General features: G+C 48.7%; 1 protein-coding gene across 2 annotated transcripts in view; it reads left to right on the top strand.

The window, feature by feature from the left end:
* LOC129858925 (tetratricopeptide repeat protein 21B-like) overlaps positions 1 to 24,730 on the top strand; it is a 127,511-nt gene that overhangs the window by 11,472 nt on the left and 91,309 nt on the right. For both annotated transcript variants that reach the window (XM_055928164.1, XM_055928163.1), the window contains exons 7-11: positions 7,682 to 7,766; positions 12,519 to 12,617; positions 18,808 to 19,000; positions 22,041 to 22,138; positions 22,314 to 22,508. In XM_055928164.1, the coding sequence (XP_055784139.1) occupies positions 7,682 to 7,766; positions 12,519 to 12,617; positions 18,808 to 19,000; positions 22,041 to 22,138; positions 22,314 to 22,508 (670 nt within the window). The remainder of the gene's footprint in view (positions 1 to 7,681; positions 7,767 to 12,518; positions 12,618 to 18,807; positions 19,001 to 22,040; positions 22,139 to 22,313; positions 22,509 to 24,730) is intronic.

Below are 24,730 nucleotides of genomic sequence, written 5' to 3'. Positions count from 1 at the left end.
GACTGGGAGCAGGCCCTGGATACAGCTGCTAGGTAACTAGAACCATAACCCCTAACCCTACGGGACTGGGAGCAGGCCCTGGATACAGCTGCTAGGTAACTAGAACCATAACCCCTAACCCTACGGGACTGGGAGCAGGCCCTGGATACAGCTGCTAGGTAACTAGAACCATAACCCCTAACCCTACGGGACTGGGAGCAGGCCCTGGATACAGCTGCTAGGTAACTAGAACCATAACCCCTAACCCTACGGGACTGGGAGCAGGCCCTGGATACAGCTGCTAGGTAACTAGAACCATAACCCCTAACCCTACGGGACTGGGAGCAGGCCCTGGATACAGCTGCTAGGTAACTAGAACCATAACCCTTAACCCTACAGGACTGGGAGCAGGCCCTGGATACAGCTGCTAGGTAACTAGAACCATAACCCTTAACCCTACAGGACTGGGAGCAGGCCCTGGATACAGCTGCTAGGTAACTAGAACCATAACCCTTAACCCTACAGGACTGGGAGCAGGCCCTGGATACAGCTGCTAGGTAACTAGAACCATAACCCCTAACCCTACAGGACTGGGAGCAGGCCCTGGATACAGCTGCTAGGTAACTAGAAACATAACCCTTAACCCTACAGGACTGGGAGCAGGCCCTGGATACAGCTGCTAGGTAACTAGAACCATAACCCCTAACCCTACAGGACTGGGAGCAGGCCCTGGATACAGCTGCTAGGTAACTAGAACCATAACCCCTAAACCTACGGGACTGGGAGCAGGCCCTGGATACAGCTGCTAGGTAACTAGAACCATAACCCCTAACCCTACGGGACTGGGAGCAGGCCCTGGATACAGCTGCTAGGTAACTAGAACCATAACCCCTAACCCTACAGGACTGGGAGCAGGCCCTGGATACAGCTGCTAGGTAACTAGAACCATAACCCCTAAACCTACAGGACTGGGAGCAGGCCCTGGATACAGCTGCTAGGTAACTAGAACCATAACCCCTAACCCTACGGGACTGGGAACAGGCCCTGGATACAGCTGCTAGGTAACTAGAACCATAACCCCTAACCCTACAGGACTGGGAACAGGCCCTGGATACAGCTGCTAGGTAACTAGAACCATAACCCCTAACCCTACGGGACTGGGAGCAGGCCTTGGATACAGCTGCTAGGTAACTAGAACCATAACCCCTAACCCTACGGGACTGGGAGCAGGCTCTGGATACAGCTGCTAGGTAACTAGAACCATAACCCCTAACCCTACAGGACTGGGAACAGGCCCTGGATACAGCTGCTAGGTAACTAGAACCATAACCCCTAACCCTACAGGACTGGGAGCAGGCCCTGGATACAGCTGCTAGGTAACTAGAACCATAACCCCTAACCCTACGGGACTGGGAGCAGGCCCTGGATACAGCTGCTAGGTAACTAGAACCATAACCCCTAACCCTACAGGACTGGGAGCAGGCCCTGGATACAGCTGCTAGGTAACTAGAACCATAACCCCTAACCCTACGGGGCTGGGAGCAGGCCCTGGATACAGCTGCTAGGTAACTAGAACCATAACCCCTAACCCTACAGGACTGGGAACAGGCCCTGGATACAGCTGTTAGGTAACTAGAACCATAACCCCTAACCCTACAGGACTGGGAACAGGCCTTGGATACAGCTGCTAGGTAACTAGAACCATAACCCCTAACCCTACAGGACTGGGAACAGGCCCTGGATACAGCTGCTAGGTAACTAGAACCATAACCCCTAACCCTACAGGACTGGGAACAGGCCCTGGATACAGCTGCTAGGTAACTAGAACCATAACCCCTAACCCTACAGGACTGGGAGCAGGCCCTGGATACAGCTGCTAGGTAACTAGAACCATAACTCCTAACCCTACAGGACTGGGAGCAGGCCCTGGATAAAGCTGCTAGGTAACTAGAACCATAACCCCTAACCCTACGGGACTGGGAGCAGGCCCTGGATACAGCTGCTAGGTAACTAGAACCATAACCCCTAACCCTACGGGACTGGGAGCAGGCCCTGGATACAGCTGCTAGGTAACTAGAACCATAACCCCTAACCCTACGGGACTGGGAGCAGGCCCTGGATACAGCTGCTAGGTAACTAGAACCATAACCCCTAACCCTACGGGACTGGGAGCAGGCCCTGGATAAAGCTGCTAGGTAACTAGAACCATAACCCCTAACCCTACGGGACTGGGAGCAGGCCCTGGATACAGCTGCTAGGTAACTAGAACCATAACCCCTAACCCTACGGGACTGGGAACAGGCCCTGGATACAGCTGCTAGGTAACTAGAACCATAACTCCTAACCCTACAGGACTGGGAGCAGGCCCTGGATAAAGCTGCTAGGTAACTAGAACCATAACCCCTAACCCTACGGGACTGGGAGCAGGCCCTGGATACAGCTGCTAGGTAACTAGAACCATAACCCCTAACCCTACGGGACTGGGAGCAGGCCCTGGATACAGCTGCTAGGTAACTAGAACCATAACCCCTAACCCTACGGGACTGGGAGCAGGCCCTGGATACAGCTGCTAGGTAACTAGAACCATAACCCCTAACCCTACGGGACTGGGAGCAGGCCCTGGATACAGCTGCTAGGTAACTAGAACCATAACCCCTAACCCTACAGGACTGGGAGCAGGCCCTGGATACAGCTGCTAGGTAACTAGAACCATAACCCCTAACCCTACGGGACTGGGAGCAGGCCCTGGATACAGCTGCTAGGTAACTAGAACCATAACCCCTAACCCTACAGGACTGGGAGCAGGCCCTGGATAAAGCTGCTAGGTAACTAGAACCATAACCCCTAACCCTACGGGACTGGGAGCAGGCCCTGGATACAGCTGCTAGGTAACTAGAACCATAACCCCTAACCCTACGGGACTGGGAGCAGGCCCTGGATACAGCTGCTAGGTAACTAGAACCATAACCCCTAACCCTACGGGACTGGGAGCAGGCCCTGGATACAGCTGCTAGGTAACTAGAACCATAACCCCTAACCCTACGGGACTGGGAGCAGGCCCTGGATAAAGCTGCTAGGTAACTAGAACCATAACCCCTAACCCTACGGGACTGGGAGCAGGCCCTGGATACAGCTGCTAGGTAACTAGAACCATAACCCCTAACCCTACGGGACTGGGAACAGGCCCTGGATACAGCTGCTAGGTAACTAGAACCATAACTCCTAACCCTACAGGACTGGGAGCAGGCCCTGGATAAAGCTGCTAGGTAACTAGAACCATAACCCCTAACCCTACGGGACTGGGAGCAGGCCCTGGATACAGCTGCTAGGTAACTAGAACCATAACCCCTAACCCTACGGGACTGGGAGCAGGCCCTGGATACAGCTGCTAGGTAACTAGAACCATAACCCCTAACCCTACGGGACTGGGAGCAGGCCCTGGATACAGCTGCTAGGTAACTAGAACCATAACCCCTAACCCTACGGGACTGGGAGCAGGCCCTGGATACAGCTGCTAGGTAACTAGAACCATAACCCCTAACCCTACGGGACTGGGAGCAGGCCCTGGATACAGCTGCTAGGTAACTAGAACCATAACCCCTAACCCTACGGGACTGGGAGCAGGCCCTGGATACAGCTGCTAGGTAACTAGAACCATAACCCCTAACCCTACAGGACTGGGAGCAGGCCCTGGATACAGCTGCTAGGTAACTAGAACCATAACCCCTAACCCTACAGGACTGGGAGCAGGCCCTGGATACAGCTGCTAGGTAACTAGAACCATAACCCCTAACCCTACAGGACTGGGAGCAGGCCCTGGATACAGCTGCTAGGTAACTAGAACCATAACCCCTAACCCTACGGGACTGGGAGCAGGCCCTGGATACAGCTGCTAGGTAACTAGAACCATAACCCCTAACCCTACAGGACTGGGAGCAGGCCCTGGATACAGCTGCTAGGTAACTAGAACCATAACCCCTAACCCTACGGGACTGGGAGCAGGCCCTGGATACAGCTGCTAGGTAACTAGAACCATAACCCCTAACCCTACGGGACTGGGAGCAGGCCCTGGATACAGCTGCTAGGTAACTAGAACCATAACCCTTAACCCTACAGGACTGGGAGCAGGCCCTGGATACAGCTGCTAGGTAACTAGAACCATAACCCTTAACCCTACAGGACTGGGAGCAGGCCCTGGATACAGCTGCTAGGTAACTAGAACCATAACCCTTAACCCTACAGGACTGGGAGCAGGCCCTGGATACAGCTGCTAGGTAACTAGAACCATAACCCCTAACCCTACAGGACTGGGAGCAGGCCCTGGATACAGCTGCTAGGTAACTAGAAACATAACCCTTAACCCTACAGGACTGGGAGCAGGCCCTGGATACAGCTGCTAGGTAACTAGAACCATAACCCCTAACCCTACAGGACTGGGAGCAGGCCCTGGATACAGCTGCTAGGTAACTAGAACCATAACCCCTAAACCTACAGGACTGGGAGCAGGCCCTGGATACAGCTGCTAGGTAACTAGAACCATAACCCCTAACCCTACGGGACTGGGAGCAGGCCCTGGATACAGCTGCTAGGTAACTAGAACCATAACCCCTAACCCTACAGGACTGGGAGCAGGCCCTGGATACAGCTGCTAGGTAACTAGAACCATAACCCCTAAACCTACAGGACTGGGAGCAGGCCCTGGATACAGCTGCTAGGTAACTAGAACCATAACCCCTAACCCTACGGGACTGGGAACAGGCCCTGGATACAGCTGCTAGGTAACTAGAACCATAACCCCTAACCCTACAGGACTGGGAACAGGCCCTGGATACAGCTGCTAGGTAACTAGAACCATAACCCCTAACCCTACGGGACTGGGAGCAGGCCTTGGATACAGCTGCTAGGTAACTAGAACCATAACCCCTAACCCTACGGGACTGGGAGCAGGCTCTGGATACAGCTGCTAGGTAACTAGAACCATAACCCCTAACCCTACAGGACTGGGAACAGGCCCTGGATACAGCTGCTAGGTAACTAGAACCATAACCCCTAACCCTACAGGACTGGGAGCAGGCCCTGGATACAGCTGCTAGGTAACTAGAACCATAACCCTTAACCCTACGGGACTGGGAGCAGGCCCTGGATACAGCTGCTAGGTAACTAGAACCATAACCCCTAACCCTACGGGACTGGGAGCAGGCCCTGGATACAGCTGCTAGGTAACTAGAACCATAACCCCTAACCCTACAGGACTGGGAGCAGGCCCTGGATACAGCTGCTAGGTAACTAGAACCATAACCCCTAACCCTACGGGGCTGGGAGCAGGCCCTGGATACAGCTGCTAGGTAACTAGAACCATAACCCCTAACCCTACAGGACTGGGAACAGGCCCTGGATACAGCTGTTAGGTAACTAGAACCATAACCCCTAACCCTACAGGACTGGGAACAGGCCTTGGATACAGCTGCTAGGTAACTAGAACCATAACCCCTAACCCTACAGGACTGGGAACAGGCCCTGGATACAGCTGCTAGGTAACTAGAACCATAACCCCTAACCCTACAGGACTGGGAACAGGCCCTGGATACAGCTGCTAGGTAACTAGAACCATAACCCCTAACCCTACAGGACTGGGAGCAGGCCCTGGATACAGCTGCTAGGTAACTAGAACCATAACCCCTAACCCTACAGGACTGGGAGCAGGCCCTGGATACAGCTGCTAGGTAACTAGAACCATAACCCCTAACCCTACGGGACTGGGAACAGGCCCTGGATACAGCTGCTAGGTAACTAGAACCATAACCCTTAACCCTACAGGACTGGGAGCAGGCCCTGGATACAGCTGCTAGGTAACTAGAACCATAACCCCTAACCCTACGGGACTGGGAGCAGGCCCTGGATACAGCTGCTAGGTAACTAGAACCATAACCCCTAACCCTACAGGACTGGGAGCAGGCCCTGGATACAGCTGCTAGGTAACTAGAACCATAACCCCTAACCCTACGGGGCTGGGAGCAGGCCCTGGATACAGCTGCTAGGTAACTAGAACCATAACCCCTAACCCTACAGGACTGGGAGCAGGCCCTGGATACAGCTGCTAGGTAACTAGAACCATAACCCCTAACCCTACAGGACTGGGAGCAGGCCCTGGATAAAGCTGCTAGGTAACTAGAACCATAACCCTTAACCCGCTAGGCGCTACCAGGAGACAGGCCAGTACATCAGGAGACGTGGAGGAGGCCGTAGGAGGGCAACAACCCAGCAGCAGGACCGCTACCTCCGCCTTTGTGCAAGGAGGAGCACTGCCAGAGCCCTGCAAAATGACCTCCAGCAGGCCACAAATGTGCATGTGTCTGCTCAAACGGTCAGAAACAGACTCCATGAGGGTGGTATGAGGGCCTGACGTCCACAGGTGGGGGTTGTGCTTACAGCCCAACACCGTGCAGGACGTTTGGCATTTGCCAGAGAACACCAAGATTGGCAAATTCGCCACTGGCGCCCTGTGCTCTTCACAGATGAAAGCAGGTTCACACTGAGCACATGAGCACATGTGACAGACGTGACAGAGTCTGGAGACGCCGTGGAGAACGTTCTGCTGCCTGCAACATCCTCCAGCATGACCGGTTTGGCGGTGGGTCAGTCATGGTGTGGGGTGGCATTTCTTTGGGGGGCCGCACAGCCCTCCATGTGCTCGCCAGAGGTAGCCTGACTGCCATTAGGTACCGAGATGAGATCCTCAGACCCCTTGTGAGACCATATGCTGGTGCGGTTGGTCCTGGGTTCCTCCTAATGCAAGACAATGCTAGACCTCATGTGGCTGGAGTGTGTCAGCAGTTCCTGCAGGAGGAAGGCATTGATGCTATGGACTGGCCCGCCCGTTCCCCAGACCTGAATCCAATTGAGCGCATCTGGGACATCATGTCTCGCTCCATCCACCAACGCCACGTTGCACCACAGACTGTCCAGGAGTTGGCGGATGCTTTAGTCCAGGTCTGGGAGGAGATCCCTCAGGAGACCTTCCGCCACCTCATCAGGAGCATGCCCAGGCGTTGTAGGGAGGTCATACAGGCACGTGGAGGCCACACACACTCCTGAGCCTCATTTTGACTTGTTCTAAGGACATTACATCAAAGTTGGATCAGCCTGTAGTGTGGTTTTCCACTTTAATTTTGAGTGTGACTCCAAATCCAGACCTCCATGGGTTGATAAATTTGATTTCCATTGATCATTTATGTGTGATTTTGTTGTCAGCACATTCAATTTAGTAAAGAAAAAAGTATTTAATAAGAATATTTCATTCATTCAGATCTAGGATGTGTTATTTTAGTGTTCCCTTTATTTTTTTGAGCAGTGTAGTTATACTATATTGGTATATTGGTATATCATAAACAACTGTTCTTAGTGATGAATACATCTCTGTTATACAGGACCAGTCAAATGTTTGGACACACCTACTCATTCCAGGGTTTTTCTTTAATTTGTACTATTTTCTACATTGTAGAATAATAGTGAAGACATTAAAACTATGAAATAACACATATGGAATCATGTAGTAACCAAAAAAGTGTTAAACAAATCCAAATATATATTTATTTGAGATACTTCAAAGTAATCACCCTTTGTCTAGATGACAGCTTTTCACACTCTAGGCAAACGTTTGACTTGTATATTTTTTTCAGGATATATTGTATATTTTTTTCAGGATTTTACAACAAGATGGGCGGAATCTGAAAGCTATCCAAGTTCTCGCCATCCATACCATTGTGAGGGATGGGGATCTGGTCAAGGTGAGTTCAGTATATGGTAACAGAAAGGATGCTACATGCAGTAGCATCGTATAACCAGACTGATGAATGCTGTAGCCAAACAGAATGGAAGCTGGCAAGACTTCCTGGTGGTTGTACGAGACTGGTAATACAGTAGATACAATTTCATTTTTGGCCCACCAACCACTGTGGAAGGTAAACTACCAGCCACATTTTTTTACAAGTCAAATTATTTTTCTTCCGCTAAAATTACACCAAACAAACACAAGGAAACCCTGATGAGCCTGCTAATGTTTCTAAAACAATAAAAGTAATGTGGCATAATTAAGCAATAAGGCCCGAGGAGGTGTGATATATGGCCAATATACCACGGCTAAGGGCTGTTCTTAATCACGACACAACACGGAGTGCCTGGATACAGCCCTTAGCCGTGGTATATTGGCCATATATCACACCCCCTGAGGTGCCTGGACACAGCCATTAGCCGTGGTATAGTGGCCATATACCACACCCCCTGAGGTGCCTGGATACAGCCCTTAGCCGTGGTATAGTGGCCATATACCACACCCCCTGAGGTGCCTGGATACAGCCATTAGCCGTGGTATATTGGCCATATATCACACCCCCTGAGGTGCCTGGACACAGCCATTAGCCGTGGTATAGTGGCCATATATCACACCCCCTGAGGTGCCTGGATACAGCCCTTAGCCGTGGTATATTGGCCATATACCACACCCCCTGAGGTGCCTGGATACAGCCCTTAGCCGTGGTATAGTGGCCATATATCACACCTCCTGAGGTGCCTGGACACAGCCCTTAGCCGTGGTATAGTGGCCATATACCACACCACCTGAGGTGCCTGGATACAGCCCTTAGCCGTGGTCTAGTGGCCATATATCACACCACCTGAGGTGCCTGGATACAGCCCTTAGCCGTGGTATAGTGGCCATATATCACACCACCTGAGGTGCCTGGACACAGCCCTTAGCCGTGGTCTAGTGGCCATATATCACACCCCCTGAGGTGCCTGGATACAGCCCTTAGCCGTGGTATATTGGCCATATACCACACCACCTGAGGTGCCTGGATACAGCCCTTAGCCGTGGTCTAGTGGCCATATATCACACCACCTGAGGTGCCTGGATACAGCCCTTAGCCGTGGTATAGTGGCCATATACCACACCACCTGAGGTGCCTGGATACAGCCCTTAGCCGTGGTATAGTGGCCATATACCACACCACCTGAGGTGCCTGGATACAGCCCTTAGCCGTGGTATAGTGGCCATATACCACACCCCCTGAGGTGCCTGGATACAGCCCTTAGCCGTGGTATAGTGGCCATATATCACACCACCTGAGGTGCCTGGATACAGCCCTTAGCCGTGGTATATTGGCCATATATCACACCACCTGAGGTGCCTGGATACAGCCCTTAGCCGTGGTATATTGGCCATATATCACACCACCTGAGGTGCCTGGACACAGCCCTTAGCCGTGGTATAGTGGCCATATACCACACCCCCTGAGGTGCCTGGACACAGCCCTTAGCCGTGGTATAGTGGCCATATACCACACCCCCTGAGGTGCCTGGACACAGCCCTTAGCCGTGGTATAGTGGCCATATACCACACCCCCTGAGGTGCCTGGACACAGCCCTTAGCCGTGGTATATTGGCCATATACCACACCACCTGAGGTGCCTGGACACAGCCCTTAGCCGTGGTATAGTGGCCATATACCACACCCCCTGAGGTGCCTGGACACAGCCCTTAGCCGTGGTATAGTGGCCATATACCACACCCCCTGAGGTGCCTGGACACAGCCCTTAGCCGTGGTATAGTGGCCATATACCACACCCCCTGAGGTGCCTGGACACAGCCCTTAGCCGTGGTATAGTGGCCATATATCACACCACCTGAGGTGCCTGGATACAGCCCTTAGCCGTGGTATATTGGCCATATATCACACCCCCTGAGGTGCCTGGATACAGCCATTAGCCGTGGTATATTGGCCATATATCACACCACCTGAGGTGCCTGTACACAGCCCTTAGCCGTGGTATATTGGCCATATATCACACCACCTGAGGTGCCTGGATACAGCCCTTAACCGTGGTATATTGGCCATATATCACACCCCCTGAGGTGCCTGGATACAGCCCTTAGCCGTGGTATAGTGGCCATATATCACACCCCCTGAGGTGCCTGGATACAGCCCTTAGCCGTGGTATATTGGCCATATATCACACCACCTGAGGTGCCTGGATACAGCCCTTAGCCGTGGTCTAGTGGCCATATATCACACCACCTGAGGTGCCTGGATACAGCCCTTAGCCGTGGTATAGTGGCCATATACCACACCCCCTGAGGTGCCTGGACACAGCCCTTAGCCGTGGTATAGTGGCCATATACCACACCCCCTGAGGTGCCTGGATACAGCCCTTAGCCGTGGTATATTGGCCATATACCACACCCCCTGAGGTGCCTGGATACAGCCCTTAGCCGTGGTATAGTGGCCATATACCACACCCCCTGAGGTGCCTGGATACAGCCCTTAGCCGTGGTATATTGGCCATATATCACACCACCTGAGGTGCCTGGATACAGCCCTTAGCCGTGGTATATTGGCCATATATCACACCCCCTGAGGTGCCTGGATACAGCCATTAGCCGTGGTATATTGGCCATATACCACACCCCCTGAGGTGCCTGGATACAGCCCTTAGCCGTGGTATATTGGCCATATATCACACCCCCTGAGGTGCCTGGATACAGCCATTAGCCGTGGTATATTGGCCATATATCACACCACCTGAGGTGCCTGGATACAGCCCTTAGCCGTGGTATATTGGCCATATATCACACCCCCTGAGGTGCCTGGATACAGCCCTTAGCCGTGGTATATTGGCCATATACCACACCCCCTGAGGTGCCTGGATACAGCCCTTAGCCGTGGTATAGTGGCCATATACCACACCCCCTGAGGTGCCTGGATACAGCCCTTAGCCGTGGTATATTGGCCATATATCACACCACCTGAGGTGCCTGGATACAGCCCTTAGCCGTGGTATAGTGGCCATATACCACACCCCCTGAGGTGCCTGGATACAGCCCTTAGCCGTGGTATATTGGCCATATATCACACCACCTGAGGTGCCTGGATACAGCCATTAGCCGTGGTATATTGGCCATATACCACACCCCCTGAGGTGCCTGGATACAGCCCTTAGCCGTGGTATATTGGCCATATATCACACCCCCTGAGGTGCCTGGATACAGCCCTTAGCCGTGGTATATTGGCCATATATCACACCCCCTGAGGTGCCTGGATACAGCCCTTAGCCGTGGTATATTGGCCATATATCACACCACCTGAGGTGCCTGGATACAGCCATTAGCCGTGGTATATTGGCCATATACCACAAACCTCCGAGGTGCCTTATTGCTGTTATTAACTGGTTACCAACGTAATTAGACCAGTACAAATAAATGTTTTGTCATACCTGTGGTATACGGTTTGATATACCACGGCTGTCAGCCAATCAGCACTCAGGGCTCGAACCACCCAGTTTATGTTTAATTTAAAAAAATGTGAACCGAGCCTTTTAACCAAAATATCACAGATGAGAAAAATGTTCACCTGCCCCTTTAATAACCTCTTAAGTATCCAACCCTTTTTTTTCAATTTTCGCCTAAAATGACCCAAATCTAACTGCCTGTAGCTCAGGACCTGAAGCACGGATATGCATATTATTGATACCATTTGAAATAAAACACATTTTAGTTTGTGGAGATGTGAAATTAATGTAGGAGAATATAACACAATAGATCTGGTAAAAGATAATACAAAGAAAAAACATGAGGTCATCTTTGAAATGCAAGAGAAAGGCCATAATGTATTATTCCAGCCCAGGCCGAATTTAGATTTTGACCACTAGATGGCAGCAGTATATGTGCAAAGTTTTAGACTGATCTGATGAACCATTGCATTTGTTCAAAATGTTGTATCAAGACTGCCCAAATGTGCCTGTTTGGTTAATATATACGTAACTGTGCACTCTGCTGAAACAATAGCATGGTATTATTTCACTGTAATAGCTACTGTAAATTGGATAGTGCAGTTAGATTAACAATAATTTAAGCTTTCTGCCAATATCCGATATGTCTATGTCCTGGGAAATATTATTGATACTTACAACCTCATGCTAATCACATTAGCCTACGTTAGCTCAACCGTCCCGCGGGCGGGAACACCGATCCCTGAGGGGAACGGCGTTACCGTGGCAGTGTGACTCGAGTCATGTTTGTGTCTGCGTGATTGGGTCTGGGTAGAAGCGTGGTCTTCTCTTCCCAAGCAGTTGAAACTCAAACGTTGAAAAACAACCAATAAATAGCAAAGATACAATTCAGGTTAAAGTAAATTAGACCAAGTTTTATGCGTGCAGCTCTTCTAAAAAGGAGTCTCCCAGTCAGGCAGAGTTGCAGCGCGAGGTGGGGTAGTCTATACCATTCCTCGTTCTTTGACATGGTGCGATTTTAATTTAGCAGCTATGAAACAAAACGTCAGAAATACTTTGAAAACAGCTACTGCAGCATTTATTTGACCATACATGTGATCAAAGTTGACTTTTTATTCACAAATAATGTAAGTGAATCGCTTGGAGCCCTGACCAACCGCTAGCTGGTGAAATATACATCTAATATACATCTGCTAAATTCTGCCGGCATTTGGCAGATGTCAATATTAGGCTCTGATGGTTATGTTATGTTTGTAGGCCAAGGAACATCTGCAGGCCCTGGTTAGTGCAGCAGAGGTCTCCGAGCCCTGCTCTCCCAGTCTCCACGTCAGTCTCACCCAGCCCATCAGCAGACTGGTAAGTATTTATCTGAGTTTATTGGGGTGCGATGGGACGTCACTTGACATTCAGAACGTCTGGGGCTTAGCCCTGAAGACCTGGGGCTGACTGGGGGGGGGGCTGACTGGGGGGCTGACTGGGGGGGGGAGGCTGACTGGGGGGCTGACTGGTGGGCTGACGGGGAGGGGGGGGGGGCTGACCGGGGGGGGGGGGGGGGGTTGCAGGAACATAAGGCTGTGTTGCATATCTCCATGCTCTGTACTCTCCTGACGCCAAATAATCAACACTTCTTAATATTAATTCCATGGAATATTTTTATTTTATTTAACCTTTATTTACAGTTGAATTCGGAAGTTTACATACACTTAGGTTGGAGTCATTAAATTTGTTTTTCAACCACTCCTCAAATTTCTTGTTAACAAACTATAGTTTTGGCAAGTCAGTTAGGACATCTACTTTGTGCATGACACAAGTAATTTTTACAACAATTGTTTACAGACAGTTTATTTTACTTATAATTCACTGTATCACAATTCCAAGGGGTCAGAAGTTTACACACACTAAGTTGACTGTGCCTTTAAACAGCTTGGAGAATTCCAGAAAATGATGTCACGGCTTAGAAGCTTCTGATAAATTATGTCAATTAGCCTATCAGAAGCTTCTAAAGCCATGACATCATTTTCTGGAATTTTCCAGGCTGTTTAAAGGCACAGTCAACTTAGTGTATGTAAACTTCTGACCTAATTTGAGTCAATTGGAGGTGTACCTGTGGTTGTATTTCAAGGCCTACCTTCAAACTCAGTGCCTCTTTGCTTGAAATCAAAAGTAATCAGCCACAAGACCTCCACAAGTTTGGTTCATACTTGGGAGCAATTTCCAAACGCCTGAAGGTACCACGTTCATCTGTACAAACAATAGTATGCAAGTATAATTACCATGGGACCAGGCAGCCTTCATACCGCTCAGGAAGGTGACGCGTTCTGTCTCCTAGCGATGAACGTACTTTGGTGCGAAAAGTGCAAATCAATCCCAGAACACCAGCAAAGGACCTTGTAAAGATGCTGGAGGAAACAGGTACAAAAGTATCTATATCCACAGTAAAACGAGTCCTATATCGACATAACCTGAAAGGCCGCTCAGCAAGGAAGAAGCCACTGCTCCAAAACCGCCATAAAAAAGCCAGACTACAGTTTGCAACGCACATGAGGACAAAGATCGTACTTTTTGGAGAAATGTCCTCTGGTCTGAAGAAACAAAAATAGAACTGTTTGGCCAGTTATGTTTGGAGAAAAAAGGGGGATGCTTGCAAGCCAAAGAACACCATCCCAACCGTGATGCACAGGGGTGGCAGCATCATGTTGTGGGGGTGCTTTGCTGCAGGAGGGACTGGTGCACTTCACAAAATAGATGGCATCATGAGGAAGTAAAATTATGTGGATATATTGAAGCAACATCTCAAGACATCAGTCAGGAAGTTAAAGCTTGGTCGCAAATGGGTCTTCCAAATGGACAATGACCCCAAGCATACTTCCAAAGATGGGGAAAAATGGCTTAAGGACAACAAAGTCAAGGTATTGGATTGGCCATCACAAATCCCTGACCTCAATCCTATAGAAAATTTGTGGGCAGAACTGAAAAAGTGTGTGCGAGCAAGGAGGCCTACAAACCTGACTCAGTTACATCAGCTCTGTCAGGAGGAATGGGCCAAAATTCATCCAACTTATTGTGGGAAGCTTGTGGAAGGCTACCCAAAACAGTTGACCCAAGTTAAACAATTTAAAGGCAATGCCACCAAATACTAATTGAGTGAATGTAAACTTCTGACCCACTGGGAATGTGATGAAAGAAATAAAAGCTGAAATAAATCATTCTCTCTACTATTATTCTGACATTTCACATTCTTAAAATAAAGTGATGATCCTAACTGACCTAAGACTGAATTTTTACTAGGATTAAATGTCAGGAATTGTGAAACTGAGTTTAAATCTATTTGGCTAAGGTTTATGTAAACTTCCGACTTCAACTGTAACTTGGCAAATCAGTTAAGAACAAATTTTTATTTACAATGACGGCCTACCAAAAGGCCTACTGCAGAGACGGGGGCTGGGATTAAAAATGGGACAAGACACACATTATGACGAGACAACACTACATAAAGGGAGACCTAAGACAACACAGCATGGCAGCAACATGGCAGCAACATGGCAGCAACACGGCAGCAACATGGCAGCAACACGGCAGCAACACGGTAGCAACACAACATGGCAGCAGCACGACATGGCAGCAACATGGCAGCAACATGGCAGCAACACAACATGGCAGCAACACAACATGGCAGCAACACAACATGGCAGCAACACAACATGGCAGCAACACAACATGGCAGCAACATGGTAGCAACACAACATGGCAGCAATACGACATGGCAGCAACATGGTAGCAACACAACATGGCAGCAACATGGCAGCAACATGGTAGCAACACAACATGGTAGCAACACAATATGGCAGCAACACAACATGGCAGCAACATGGCAGCAACATGGTAGCAACACATCATGGCAGCAACACAACATGGCAGCAGCACGACATGGCAGCAACATGGTAGCAACACAACATGGCAGCAACATGGCAGCAACATGGTAGCAACACAACATGGTAGCAACACAATATGGCAGCAACATGGCAGCAACATGGTAGCAACACAACATGGCAGCAACACAACATGGCAGCAGCACGACATGGCAGCAATACGACATGGCAGCAACATGGTAGCAACACAACATGGTAGCAACACAACATGGTAGCAACACAACATGGTAGCAACACAACATGGTAGCAACACAACATGGTAGCAACACAATATGGCAGCAACATGGCAGCAACATGGCAGCAACACAACATGGCAGCAACACAACATGGCAGCAACACGACATGGCAGCAGCACGACATGGCAGCAGCACGACATGGCAGCAACACAACATGGCAGCAACACAACATGGCAGCAACACAACATGGCAGCAGCACGACATGGCAGCAACATGGCAGCAACATGGCAGCAACATGGCAGCAACATGGCAGCAACATGGTAGCAACACAACATGGCAGCAACATGGTAGCAGCACGACATGGCAGCAATACAACATGGCAGCAACACGACATGGCAGCAACACAACATGGCAGCAACACAACATGGCAGCAGCACGACATGGTAGCAACACAACATGGCAGCAACACAACATGGCAGCAACACAACATGGCAGCAGCACGACATGGCAGCAACATGGTAGCAACACAACATGGTAGCAACACAACATGGTAGCAACATGGTAGCAACACAACATGGCAGCAACATGGTAGCAACACAACATGGCAGCAACACAACATGGTAGCAACACAACATGGTAGCAACACAACATGGTAGCAACACAACATGGCAGCAACATGGTAGCAACACAACATGGTAGCAACACAACATGGCAGCAACATGGTAGCAACACAACATGGCAGCAACACAACATGGTAGCAACACAACATGGCAGCAACACAACATGGCAGCAACACAACATGGCAGCAGCACGACATGGCAGCAACATGGTAGCAACACAACATGGCAGCAACACAACATGGCAGCAGCACGACATGGCAGCAACATGGTAGCAACACAACATGGCAGCAACACAACATGGCAGCAGCACGACATGGCAGCAACATGGTAGCAACACAACATGGCAGCAACACAACATGGCAGCAACATGGTAGCAACACAACATGGCAATAACACAACATGGCAGCAACACAACATGGCAGCAACACAACATGGCAGCAACACAACATGGCAGCAACACAACATGGCAGCAACACAACATGGTAGCAACACAACATGGTAGCAACACAATATGGCAGCAACATGGCAGCAACATGGCAGCAACACAACATGGCAGCAACACAACATGGCAGCAACACAACATGGCAGCAGCACGACATGGCAGCAACACAACATGGCAGCAACACGACATGGTAGCAGCACAAAACATGGTACAAACATTATTGGGCACAGACAACAGCACAAAGGGCAAGAAGGTAGAGACAACAATACATCACACAAAGCAGCCGTAAGTGTCCACGATTGAGTCTTTGTGGTGTTAATAACAATTATAAAAATTGAAGAAAAATTGTCATTATTCTGTTCCAATGCTTTCATAAACCATGTCCAATATTTGATTGACAATTAATTTTAAAAAGCCTATAACTAATGTGAGCTAGGAATGCTGTGTGCACAGTGCAGTTCCAAAACAGTCCAAAGGGTGGCAGCCTAGACCACAAATTAATATTTAGCATGAAATGTGTTTTATTTATTTATTTTATATGACCTTTAGTTACGTGTAATATAGCAGAATTGGGATTTTAGTCTGCCATTTTGAGGATTATGCTGCAACTGTGTAAACACTAGCAGTAGGCTTGTATTATAACTGGGGGGACAGATAACGTCTGCAGATATGTATAAACGCAGCCACCAAACACGCTTAAATCATGATTTTGTAATATTTGTGGTAATAAAACACATATTCCAAGGTCAATTAGCTACAGGATAATTTCTGCCTATTTAATTACACAAAATAAATACTACAGGGGGGTGGGAGGGGGTGTAACAACTAGAGGTCCACCGATTAGGATTTTTCAACGCCGATACCGATTAATCGGACAAAACACACATCATGACGAGAGAGACAACACTACATAAAGAGCGACTTTTTTATTTTATTTTAATGTATTTTTTATTTCACCTTTATTTAACCAGGTAAGCTAGTCGGGGGTCGGCCCAGCCCAGTCCCTTGGCCTCTGTTTCCATAGAACCAGTTGTTTTAGCCAGCTGGGGGTCGGCCCAGTCCCTTGGCCTCTGTTTCCATAGAACCAGTTGTTTTAGCCAGCTGGGGGTCGGCCAGCCCAGTCCCTTGGCCTCTGTTTCCATAGAACCAGTTGTTTTAGCCAGCTGGGGGCCAGCCCAGTCCCTTGGTCTCTGTTTCCATAGAACCAGTTGTTTTAGCCAGCTGGGGGTCGGCCCAGTCCCTTGGCCTCTGTTTCCATAGAACCAGTTGTTTTAGCCAGCTGGGGGTCGGCCAGCCCAGTCCCTTGGCCTCTGTTTCCATAGAACCAGTTGTTTTAGCCAGCTGGGGGTCGGCCCAGTCCCTTGGCCTCTGTTTCCATAGAACCAGTTGTTTTAGCCAGCTGGGGGTCGGCCCAGCCCAGTCCCTTGGCCTCTGTTTCCATAGAACCAGTTGTTTTAGCCAGCTGGGGGTCGGCCCAGCCCAGTCCCTTGGCCTCTGTTTCCATAGAACCAGTTGTTTTAGCCAGCTGGGGGTCGGCCCAGCCCAGTCCCTTGGCCTCTGTTTCCATAGAACCAGTTGTTTTAGCCAGCTGGGGGTCGGCCAGCCCAGTCCCTTGGTCTCTGTTTCCATAGAACCAGTTGTTTTAGCCAGCTGGGGGTCGGCCCAGCCCAGTCCCTTGGCCTCTGTTTCCATAGAACCAGTTGTTTTAGCCAGCTGGGGGTCGGCCCAGCCCAGTCCCTTGGCCTCTGTTTCCATAGAACCAGTTGTTTTAGCCAGCTGGGGGTCGGCCAGCCCAGTCCCTTGGAGCACAACGTTCTGGGTCTTTGTGTGTCAGGGTTTTTGTGTTAACACATGACTTCGAGGGGGGGGATATGTTGAGTATATTCACATTTTGAAGTATATCGGTATGTCAGCCTCCCAATGAAATCTACTGTTCCAGAGAGATCTATGTATGACTGTACTGTCCCATTTGGATATAGAATTATATCCTCTGTCTGTCTGTAGTGTGGAGGCAACCCAGACATCTATATATGACTGTCCCATTTGGATATAGAATTATATCCTCTGTCTGTCTGTAGTGTGGAGGCAACCCAGACATCTATATATGACTGTCCCATTTGGAAATAGAATTATATCCTCTGTCTGTCTGTAGTGTGGAGGCAACCCAGACATCTATATATGACTGTACTGTCCCATTTGGATATAGAATTATATCCTCTGTCTGTCTGTAGTGTGGAGGCAACCCAGACATCTATATATGACTGTCCCATTTGGATATAGAATTATATCCTCTGTCTGTCTGTAGTGTGGAGGCAACCCAGACATCTATATATGACTGTCCCATTTGGATATAGAGTTATATCCTCTGTCTGTCTGTAGTGTGGAGGCAACCCAGACATCCTCCAGCTGCTGACTCCATTTACAGAGAGGGCGTACTCTAAAGGCCCCGGGAATGCTGATGTGGCCAATGAGATGGGCTACCTTCTGTCCCTACAGAAGAAGACTAAGGAGGCCACCAGGTGGTACTCTGCTGCTCTCAACCTTGACACCAGCAGTGTCCCAGCCCTGGCAGGTAGGTACTGTGGGCTAGTATCTACACATTCATACACACAGCCCTCCTGCTTTCCCAGTGTGTTGATGTGCATCTCCTTTGCTTTTTTAAAATGTGATAGCTCTGGTGAGTAATACATGACATGTCCAAAAGTATGTGGACACCTGCTCGTCGAACATCTCATTCTGAAATCATGGGCATTAATATGGAGTTGGTCCCCCCTTTGCTCTATAACAGCCTCCACTCTTCTGGGAAGGCTTTCCACTAGATGTTGGAACATTGCTACTATAACAGCCTCCACTCTTCTGGGAAGGCTTTCCACTAGATGTTGGAACATTGCTACTATAACAGCCTCCACTCTTCTGGGAAGGCTTTCGACTAGATGTTGGAACATTGCTGCTATAACAGCCTCCACTCTTCTGGGAAGGCTTTCCACTAGATTATGGAACATTGCTGCTGTAACAGCCTCCACTCTTCTGGGAAGGCTTTCCACTAGATGTTGGAACATTGCTGCTATAACAGCCTCCACTCTTCTGGGAAGGCTTTCCACTAGATGTTGGAACATTGCTGCTGTAACAGCCTCCACTCTTCTGGGAAGGCTTTCCACTAGATGTTGGAACATTGCTACTATAACAGCCTCCACTCTTCTGGGAAGGCTTTCGACTAGATGTTGGAACATTGCTGCTGTAACAGCCTCCACTCTTCTGGGAAGGCTTTCAACTAGATGTTGGAACATTGCTGCTATAACAGCCTCCACTCTTCTGGGAAGGCTTTCCACTAGATGTTGGAACATTGCTGCTATAACAGCCTACACTCTTCTGGGAAGGCTTTCCACTAGATGTTGAACATTGCTGCTATAACAGCCTCCACTCTTCTGGGAAGGCTTTCCACTAGATGTTGGAACATTGCTGCTATAACAGCCTCCACTCTTCTGGGAAGGCTTTCCACTAGATGTTGGAACATTGCTGCTATAACAGCCTCCACTCTTCTGGGAAGGCTTTCCACTAGATGTTGGAACATTGCTGCTATAACAGCCTCCACTCTTCTGGGAAGGCTTTCCACTAGATTATGGAACATTGCTGCTGTAACAGCCTCCACTCTTCTGGGAAGGCTTTCACTAGATGTTGGAATATTGCTACTATAACAGCCTCCACTCTTCTGGGAAGGCTTTCCACTAGATGTTGGAACATTGCTGTTATAACAGCCTCCACTCTTCTGGGAAGGCTTTCCACTATATGTTGGAACATTGCTGCTATAACAGCCTCCACTCTTCTGGGAAGGCTTTCCACTAGATGTTGGACCATTGCTGTTATAACAGCCTCCACTCTTCTGGGAAGGCTTTCCACTAGATGTTAGAACATTGCTGCTATAACAGCCTCCACTCTTCTGGGAAGGCTTTCCACTAGATGTTGGAACATTGCTGCTGTAACAGCCTCCACTCTTCTGGGGAGGCTTTCCACTAGATGTTGGAACATTGCTACTATAACAGCCTCCACTCTTCTGGGAAGGCTTTCGACTAGATGTTGGAACATTGCTGCTGTAACAGCCTCCACTCTTCTGGGAAGGCTTTCAACTAGATGTTGGAACATTGCTGCTATAACAGCCTCCACTCTTCTGGGAAGGCTTTCCACTAGATGTTGGACCATTGCTGTTATAACAGCCTCCACTCTTCTGGGAAGGCTTTCCACTAGATGTTGGAACATTGCTTCTATAACAGCCTACACTCTTCTGGGAAGGCTTTCCACTAGATGTTGAACATTGCTGCTATAACAGCCTCCACTCTTCTGGGAAGGCTTTCCACTAGATGTTGGAACATTGCTGCTGTAACAGCCTCCACTCTTCTGGGAAGGCTTTCCACTAGATGTTGGAACATTGCTGCTGTAACAGCCTCCACTCTTCTGGGAAGGCTTTCCCCTAGATGTTGGAACATTGCTGCAGGGACTTGCTTCCATTCAGCCACGAGCATTAGTGAGGTCGGGCACTGATGTTAGGAGATTAGGCCTGGCTGGCCTTTCGGCATTCCAATTTATCCCAAAGGTATTCGATGGGGTTGAGGTCAGGACTCTGTGCAGGCCATTCAAGTTATTCCACACCGATCTGGACAAACCATTTCTGTATGGACCTCTCTTTGTGCACGGGGGCATTGTCATGCTGAAACAGGAAATGGCGTTCCCCAAACTGTTGCCACAATGTTGGAACAACAGAATCATCTAGAATGTCATTGTTTGCTGTAGCATTAAGATTCTCCTTCACTGGAACTAAAGGGTCCGAACCATGAAAAACAGCCCCAGACCATTATTCCTACTCCACCAAACTTTACAGTTGGCACTATGCATTCGGTCAGGTAGCGTTCTCCTGGCATTCGCACAAAACTCAGATTCGTCCGTCGGACTGGCAGATGGTGAAGCGTGATTTATCACTCCAGAGAACGCGTTTCCACTCCTCCAGAGTCCAATGGCGGCGAGCTTTACACCACTTAGGCTTGTGTGCGGCCATGGAAACTCATTTCCTGAAGCTCCCGACAAACAGTTATTGTGCTGACATTGTTTCCAGAGGCAGTTTGGAACTCAGTATTGAGTGGTGCAACTGACGACAGACGACAGACGAATTTTACACGCTACGCGTTTCAGCACTCGGCGGTCCCGTTGTATGAGCTTGTGTGTCCTACCACTTCACCCGATGAGCCATTGTTGCTCCTAGACGTCTCCACTTCACAATAACAGCACTTACAGTTGACCGGGGCAGCTCTATCAGGGCAGAAATTTGACAAAACTGACTTGTTGGAAAGGTGGCATCCAATGACGATGCCGGAATGTCGCTGAGCTCTTCATTCCGGTCCATTCTACTGCCAATGTTTGTCTATGGAGATTGCATGGTTGTGTGCTCCATTTTACACACCTGTCAGCAACGGGTGTGGCTGAAATAGCCGAATCCACTAATTTGAAGTGGTGTCCACATACTTTTGTGTATATATAGTGTATTTCCTATGCGTTTTAAGGCAATATCCTTGAACTTGCTGTATGTTGAGTGTTGTGGTGAGGCCACTGAGGTGTTTTTCCAGGACTGATCCGCTGCCAGCTGATGGACGGACAGCTACAGGAAGCAGCCAATCAGCTAGAGTTTCTCAGAGAGATCCACCAGTCCATTGGCCAGTCAGCGGTATGACACGCAGCATTCTCCTGAGAGACCAATCACATTACACTGATCTATCTCTGAGGTCACAAGGTCCCGTAAATTGAACGAGGTCGGGCGGGTGTTGAGATTTTGTTTGATTAGGAACGTGGCAAGAAAAGTATAGTAAAGCGAACTGAATCTTCCCCTGTCTTTACTGTAGGAGCTGGTCCTTCTGCAGGCTCTCCTGCTCCACAAGAGAGGAGCGGGGCTGGCCGTGATCTCACCCTTACTGAAGGAGGCCACCGACCTTCACTTCCTGGACCTGCGAGGGCGACCAATGGGACCAGACTACTTCCACAGGCTCCATCCTGACTTTATTTTCCAAGTGGTCAACCTCTACCTTTCCTTCTTCCAGGTAAACACTTAGACCCCTCAAATTCAACTCTGGACCTCAAAGCAAGTTCCACTGCTTTCTTAAATTCTTCCCCTCTAATCTGGGACTGGTTTAGATCTGGGACACCAGGTGGGTGATTCCCCTCTAATCTGGGACTGATTTAGACCTGGGACACCATGTGGGTGCAAGTAATTATCAGGTAGAACAGAAAAACAGTTGTAATTCGTAGGTAGACTAGCAGTTAAGAGCGTTGGGCCAGTAACCAAAAGGTTGCTGGTTCAAATCCCTGGTTCAAATCCCAGAGCCTAATAGCTGAAACATCGGTGCCCTTGAGCAAGGCAAGGGGGGTTGAATACCCCTGGTCTAGACAACATGGGTAATGAAGGATCAGTTTAATACCCCTGGTCTAGACAACATGGGTAATGAAGGATCAGTTTAATACCCGTGGTCTCGACAACATGGGTAATGAAGGATCACTTTAATACCCCTGGTCTCGACAACATGGGTAATGAAGGATCAGTTTAATATCCCTGGTCTAGACAACATGGGTAATGAAGGATCAGTTTAATACCCCTGGTCTAGACAACATGGGTAATGAAGGATCAGTTTAATTCCCCTGGTCTAGACAACATGGGTAATGAAGGATCAGTTTAATACCCCTGGTCTAGACAACATGGGTAATGAGGATCAGTTTAATACCCCTGGTCTAGACAACATGGGTAATGAAGGATCAGTTTAATACCCCTGGTCTAGACAACATGGGTAATGAAGGATCAGTTTAATTCCCCTGGTCTAGACAACATGGGTAATGAAGGATCAGTTTAATTCCCCTGGTCTAGACAACATGGGTAATGAAGGATCAGTTTAATTCCCCTGGTCTAGACAACATGGGTAATGAAGGATCAGTTTAATACCCCTGGTCTAGACAACATGGGTAATGAGGATCAGTTTAATACCCCTGGTCTAGACAACATGGGTAATGAAGGATCAGTTTAATACCCCTGGTCTAGACAACATGGGTAATGAAGGATCAGTTTAATACCCCTGGTCTAGACAACATGGGTAATGAAGGATCAGTTTAATTCCCCTGGTCTAGACAACATGGGTAGTGAAGGATCAGTTTAATTCCCCTGGTCTAGACAACATGGGTAATGAAGGATCAGTTTAATTCCCCTGGTCTAGACAACATGGGTAGTGAAGGATCAGTTTAATTCCCCTGGTCTAGACAACATGGGTAATGAAGGATCAGTTTAATACTCCTGGTCTAGACAACATGGGTAGTGAAGGATCAGTTTAATATCCCTGGTCTAGACAACATGGGTAATGAAGGATCAGTTTAATACCCCTGGTCTAGACAACATGGGTAATGAGGATCAGTTTAATACCCCTGGTCTAGACAACATGGGTAATGAAGGATCAGTTTAATACTCCTGGTCTAGACAACATGGGTAATGAGGATCAGTTTAATGCTCCTGGTCTAGACAACATGGGTAATGAAGGATCAGTTTAATACTCCTGGTCTAGACAACATGGGTAATGAAGGATCAGTTTAATACTCCTGGTCTAGACAACATGGGTAATGAAGGATCAGTTTAATACCCCTGGTCTAGACAACATGGGTAATGAGGATCAGTTTAATTCCCCTGGTCTAGACAACATGGGTAATGAAGGATCAGTTTAATACTCCTGGTCTAGACAACATGGGTAATGAGGATCAGTTTAATATCCCTGGTCTAGACAACATTGGTAATGAAGGATCAGTTTAATACCCCTGGTCTAGACAACATGGGTAATGAGGATCAGTTTAATATCCCTGGTCTAGACAACATGGGTAATGAAGGATCAGTTTAATACCCCTGGTCTAGACAACATGGGTAATGAGGATCAGTTTAATACCCCTGGTCTAGACAACATGGGTAATGAAGGATCAGTTTAATACTCCTGATCTAGACAACATGGGTAATGAGGATCAGTTTAATGCTCCTGGTCTAGACAACATGGGTAATGAAGGATCAGTTTAATACTCCTGGTCTAGACAACATGGGTAATGAAGGATCAGTTTAATATTCCTGGTCTAGACAACATGGGTAATGAAGGATCAGTTTAATACTCCTGGTCTAGACAACATGGGTAGTGAGGATCAGTTTAATACTCCTGGTCTAGACAACATGGGTAATGAAGGATCAGTTTAATACCCCTGGTCTAGACAACATGGGTAATGAGGATCAGTTTAATACTCCTGG

Source organism: Salvelinus fontinalis, chromosome 7, assembly GCF_029448725.1.
Source record: "Salvelinus fontinalis isolate EN_2023a chromosome 7, ASM2944872v1, whole genome shotgun sequence".
NCBI classification, from domain to species: Eukaryota; Metazoa; Chordata; class Actinopteri; order Salmoniformes; family Salmonidae; genus Salvelinus; species Salvelinus fontinalis.
This window is presented reverse-complemented; position numbering and strand designations above follow the sequence as displayed.